The following is a 6000-nucleotide window of genomic DNA, read 5'->3' as shown; positions in this document are numbered from 1 at the left end:
GGAGTGTGCCAGGCAGGGAGCAAGGAAAAGGTCTGTTGGAAGGAGAACACAAAAAACAAGTTTTATCCATAGTGGAATTAGGGGCACAGGGAGTTTTGGGGATGCCCACCAGCGGGGGATTTCATGGACGCAAGCCATGGAGCAAGGGCTGCCAGAGGCCACCCTCTGCCAAGGGGACCCTGCACCACTGGGGTCACCCCTCACCAGCTCCGTGGGGTTGGGCTGCTCCATCCAAACCTCCTCACTGAGGAAAAGCTGCCCAAGCCTTTGGGGGTTCAGCTGAGCCACAGAGTGCAGGGGGAGGAGGAGAGGTCCAAAGGTGCCACCTTCTTCGTGCCATTTAAATCAGGATGCTGCAAAACGTGAAAATAACTTGAAAGGCAGTAGCCCCATTTTATTAATAGCAAGTATTTATTAGCCTCCTTGATTTACAGTACGTTTCTGAAAGCCATCAGTCCATCACATTCTTCAGCACAGGGGCTGAGGTGTTTTTCTTGGTCAACACAATATGGAATATAGACCCGAGTATGAGAAGCCAAACACAACCTTCATTTTGCATGCACAAATCCCGCCCACGGGGGGCCCGCCAGTGAGTCCTGTATAGCCCTTAGACACATGCAGACATTGGGGGGGAGCTGGGAGCTTCTGTACATCGCCACTGGAAGCCCAGAGGGTCATGGAAAGGGCCAGGGAAGAGCCACCAGGGCTGGACCAACCTCGGGAAGCGGCGCGGCGCACACACCCCGGCCACCGGGAAAGGCGGGATCCGCCTCACCTGGGTTTTGTTAGGAGAAACCACCTGCCCATCATCCCCCTCCGTGCAGAATGTGACGCTCACACAGCACAGGCACCTCCACCCACCTGTTGCCATGCCCAGAGCCAGGATTTCCCCCCGCTCCCGCCCTCGGAGCCGGCGTTCCCAGGGATCGCGCCGCGCTCATTACGGGAGGCCAGGAGGAGAAATGAAACTGGGGCCCCCTGGCTCTGCCATCTGAACTTCATCACTGCTAAAGATGCAATAAAAGTCATGGCAACAACGAGCAAGCCTCCACCAGATGTGTAACTCTATCCAGGGAGATTAAGGAGGAAGGGCCGTGTTCGGGGTTTAGGGGTTTCATTCTGTCCTTGCTCTGCCCCCTGCAACTCCACCTTGCCTTGGGAACAACTGATTGTTGGGACCCCTGCAGAAGATGAATCCTAACAGGATGATTTTTTGGGGGGAGAGGACTGGGATGGAGGGGCAATGTTTGACCTGCAGCAGATACAACACACAATGGAATGATGGAGCCTGGAATGGGAAAGCTGGGTGGGAAGAGAAGCAGAGAAGAAGGAAATGAGGCACCACTCCCGTTTCTGAGGGCTGGGGGGTTCAGCTCACTCCTCAATGAGACTTTTCAGTGAGGTCAGGGAGCCCTGGGACAGCAGTGGTGCTCAGCAGGTCCTCCCCCCCTCATTGCCAAAAATCCACAGGTAAAGGCTCACCCAGGCCTCACCAGCACCCAGGCAGCTCAAACACACATGAGAAAGGAGATGCAAACCCAAAGTAAAGGCTAAAGATGGCAAAATAACCTCCAGCAGCCCAAGGAGGATGGAGCTTCTCTGCACCTTCCCCCAGAGCCCACAGCTGTGCTGTCACCAACCAACACCACCATGCTGCTTGAACACAGTCACTTAGTGGGACCCAGCACAAAGCTGGGGTTGAAAAAAACCACAAGGAGCTTGGCAGTTTTGCTGGGAAACTCACTCACAAAATCTGTTCTCAGATCCCTTCTGGGGAGAGGTCTTGCATCCCATAAAAGTCCACAGCCCAGATGCATCACGAATCCAAAACATACATTATTTTGAAAGCAAAATTTAAGCTAGACTTCACAAAAGGCTTGACCTTTGCTGCATTTTAGTGTCAGGAAAAGTGTGCTTAGAAATCAAACACAGCATAGTCAGATCATCTCCAAGTCTGAAAGCAGCTTTTTAAACCCAAAACCTCAAAGTTAAGCCAGTTGATTCCCAGGAATCTTGTTCATCTCAACCCCTGGGACTGGGAAGAACATTTATCTTTTCTTTATTACGAGTCCCAAAACTTTAAGAGCTTTGTTTTCTTAGTAAAGGCCAACCACACCTTATTTCCAATTTGGATGTGCAGACCAGCACCTGGAGAATTTGCCAAAATACAAAACCCCTGGGAATATTGCCCCTCTAACAACTTCCCAGCCCTCCCCTCACAGGAAACCTTGGACTCTTGTTAATTGGCAGACACTCATTAAGCTGCTGGTGTTCCCAAGCCCTGACACAGCAAGGGGACTCGGCCAAGCCCTGCTCAGACAGAAGGAGGGCCCTGATGGCACCCTTAATTAAAGCACACAGCCCCCCAGGTCACCCAGGGCAGTGGAAACCCTTTGGAATCTCCACCAGACCTGGTGCTGAGGCTGTCCTGGGGCTCTGCAGGAGCCACAGCAGAGCCTGGAGCAGGAGCAGGAGCAGGAGCAGGAGCAGGGCTGGCAGCCAGGGAGAGGAGCCCCAGGGCTCACAGGGGGCTCTCAGCACAGACATGGCACCTGTTAAGGCAACATGAATTCTGAAGATGTTTCAAAGCCCTAAGAGTTGGGGGAGAGTTTAACAACTGTATTAAAAAATAGACATTGTAAAGACTATTTGGCTACATCTTCAGCACTTCAGGTATCACTTCTGTGCTTGGCAGAACACACTCAGCCACCCCCACTTTGTTATTTCTCGCTTTTCCTGGGAGAGACCCTTGCCCTCATGCTGCCTGCTGAAGGAGAGACAAGCCACAGCCAGAGAAAGCAGATCCCATCACACTTGTTCCACCAGGCAGAGCAGCAAAAGCACAACCAGCTAGCCCAGAAGACACCCACAAACTGAGCTGGGCCAGTGCTCACACGGAGCAAGGGTCAGACAGCCCCAGAAAGGAGCCAGCTCACTGGAACCCCTCACAAAGCAGCTTCCCAGCAGCCCTGGGCCAGGCTGTGGATGCAGACTCAGTGATACCTGAGTCCTGCCCAGCAGCCCAGAGAAACGAGCAGAGCAGCCCCCCTGGCAGTCAGTGACTCCACAGCCCTGATCTGACAGGGCTGCCTGGAGCAGAGACCCCAGGGCAGGCAGGAGCAGGTGTCTGACTCTGCACCACTGTGCACTCACAATCAACCAGGTGCTTAATCCAACAGGATTCACCCTTCCAAGGCTCAAAACCCCCCTAGCAGCAGACACAGAGGTGGCAGCACAGGCTGGGTTAGGAAGAAATTTTAAAAACATCCCCTCATGATAAAAAAAGAGCTGAGGCTGTGCGTAGACTTTTGGGTGGTTTGTCCTCAAAGACCAGATCACCTTAGGAGAAGCAGCAACAGCTCCCTTGGTGTCCATCCCAGGGCACCAAGTGCTCCAGGCTTCCAGTGTGGCACCCCTTGGAGATGCTCCTGCTGCCCACCCCAGCCAGATTTTAAGGTACTGAAGTGTCTGTGCTTGTGCTGTGCCCAGGCCACCACGAGAAAACCACAGCCTGGGGTTTTAAACTACAAAAGAGCAACACTGTCCATGGAAAAGGCAACATGGTTTTCCCTACAGCTGTTTCCCCAGCAGAGAGTCACCCCAAGTGAGGGTCTCACTCACATTGTAAGCAAGGGATGAACAGAACAGGAGTGGGGCTGAAGTTAATGCACAAAGCCAAGCAATCCTCTGGCCCTTTCCCCATGACTCGGATCCATCCCAGCCAGCCAGCCTCTCCACTCGCTACCCAGCACCTTCTTTCACCAAATAAGGCCCATTCCCACCAGCCAGCATGGGCATGAGCAGCTACAGCCTATCAGTCCCATCAGAGCCAGCACAGAGCTCACACATAACCCATCTTCTGTTCAGCACAGAGCCTGGGCCCCCAACCAGGACAATCCTTGGGTGGTGCTCAGCACCGAGCAAGGGACATGCCAGTCCCTGGGGCAAAGCCTGGGAAACACCGGGACAACAACCTGGCAGCAGCAGCAGCAGCAGCTCCCCCAGCTCAGGGCAGGCTCTGCATCCCCTGGTCTGACTCTCAGCACGGCTGCAACCCCTCCCAAACCTGTGCTGGCCTCGCTTCCCCTCGAGCAGACATCACAGAGCCCGGCAGCCCCAGCAGTTCACAGCTCATCAGCAGAATGCAACACCACAGCTGGAATTCACCAAGGGAACCCCCCCTTCAGCATCACCAAAGGCCAGAGGTGGCTCAGCAGCACTCAGAGTGCCCAGCCCTAAGCCCAGCTCCTGGCCTAGCTCTGTGGGAAAGGTCTGTCCTGTCCACCAGGGCCAGGCAGCCCCTCGAGCCAGCAGCATCCCCAGTGAAAACCCAGCACTTGCTTTTCTGCAGCCAGTACGGGAACACAGAGTCACACCAGCCCAGCCATCTGGCCCTTGTTAGCATTAAAAATTAAAGACAGAGCAAACAAAACCTAAAGCTCCAACATTTATTATGGCAATTTCCCACCCACCCACAGACCTACACTGTGTTTTGCTTTATTTTTAATTCATCACATCAGATGTGCCTCCCGAGGAATGGCACGTTGTGGGGATAACCAACAAACCGGCTTGTCCACGAGAGCAAGACAGTCTTTTCCATGGGGAAAGGAGCCAGTTGGAGCCACCATTAAGCCCTTGACCTTGGTGGGTGGGGTATTTTTCGTTTGTTTGTTTTTAGAAAATGGAAAAAAAAACCCAAAAAACCAAAAACCAATGAACAAAAAGAACCCCCAAAAAAACCAAAAAACCCAGCCCCAAAGAAGTGTTGTACTCTATTACAAAATATAAATACGATAGTCTTGCAGGCAGGAGGAGCCCGGGGAGCGCTGCTGTCGGCGGGTGACTCCTCAGGCTCTCCCAGGGACGGATGGATGTGGCCCAGCAGGGCAGAGGCACCTCCAGACGCCGCCGGCCGCTCGCCCCAGCTTCACCTCCTCTCAGAATTTAAGTGCTCTGGAACTTCCATCCGAAAACTGCCAGACATCCGGGGCTCCCTGGGCGCTGCGCCAGCTGGGGGGGTACGCCGAACCTACAGAGAGCATGGGGACAGAGGAGAGAACAGGTGTGACATGGCCCACGGTGCGAGTCATTCCCTCATCCTATTTCTCTGTCTGTCTCTTTTCTGTCTCTAACATCTAGGACACCCAGCTGCCACAAAGGGACGCGGCAGGACGGAGCCCTTCCTCTCTCAGGCCACGCTCCTTCATCTGGCATCCCCAGCACCACAGGGATCATTTAGGAAGAAAAACCTCTGGGCTTTACTGGGCAGGGACCAAACCAGCCTGTCTTGCAAGCCTCCTCCTAGTCCTTCCCAAACCCTCGTGGGCTTCCCCCAGGTGCAGAAGGCCCTGCTAAAGCCACCGGGACTGGTAACATGGCACACGGTGGGTGGATCACCGAGGGCTTTTCCCAGCTCCCAGCACGTGGATATCACGGGCATGGACGCACACGCGGCAGCAGCAAAGCTCCAGCTGCACTGCCCCAGCCCACACCCAGCAAAGCCATCGACTGCAGCAGCATGGCATGGGGCACTGGAAAGCAACCATTCCCAGCAGCCATTCCCAGCTCCAGGCCGATCACCCAGCACCGCGCTACCCACACGACGGGCTGAGGGCTACACCGTGGCAAGGCCGGCACATCATCAACACACTCCTCAAAATCCACCTTGGCCGCCCAATGGGGAGCTGGTTTCCATGGAATTTACTTCATTAATACTTAAAAGAGTGGTTAAAGGGTTACTACACATAAGCTGCCATCAGGACTTAGCAGCCAGCTCCTTCCTAGGGCAGTGGGTGTTAACTGGAGTGTCGGCTCTGAAGTCAAGAGCACCTTGCCTGGTTTCCCTCCAGGGAGGAATAGTTGCTGCTCCTGTCTGAGCCCAAGTTTCCAGGCTAATGTTAAAGCTGGCTGGGACTTCCAAGGCAGCCAAGAGCAGCACAGCCATCCCAGCCACTAGCACACCACCACCGCAAAGCTTAAGTCCTGCTGAGGGGCACAAAA

The 6000-nt window shown here is 54.3% G+C and overlaps 1 protein-coding gene across 5 annotated transcripts in view; it reads right to left on the bottom strand.

Moving 5' to 3' along the window:
- Positions 1–388: 388 nt before the first annotated feature.
- BCL11A (BCL11 transcription factor A) overlaps positions 389–6000 on the bottom strand; it is a 75368-nt gene continuing 69756 nt past the window's right edge. For all 5 annotated transcript variants that reach the window (XM_071444401.1, XM_071444489.1, XM_071444578.1 and 2 more), the window contains exon 4: positions 389–5029. Coding sequence is in view for 3 of the 5 variants with exons in the window: in XM_071444489.1 (XP_071300590.1) it covers positions 4928–5029 (102 nt within the window). In the remaining 2 variants the exon portion in view is untranslated. The remainder of the gene's footprint in view (positions 5030–6000) is intronic.

The sequence above is a fragment of the Agelaius tricolor genome, unplaced genomic scaffold (genome assembly GCF_023055355.1).
Source record: "Agelaius tricolor isolate 1412-34295 unplaced genomic scaffold, bAgeTri1.0.p SCAF_1, whole genome shotgun sequence".
Taxonomy (NCBI): domain Eukaryota; kingdom Metazoa; phylum Chordata; class Aves; order Passeriformes; family Icteridae; genus Agelaius; species Agelaius tricolor.
The sequence above is the reverse complement of the archived record's forward strand: the minus strand, read 5'-3'. Positions and strand labels throughout refer to the sequence as shown.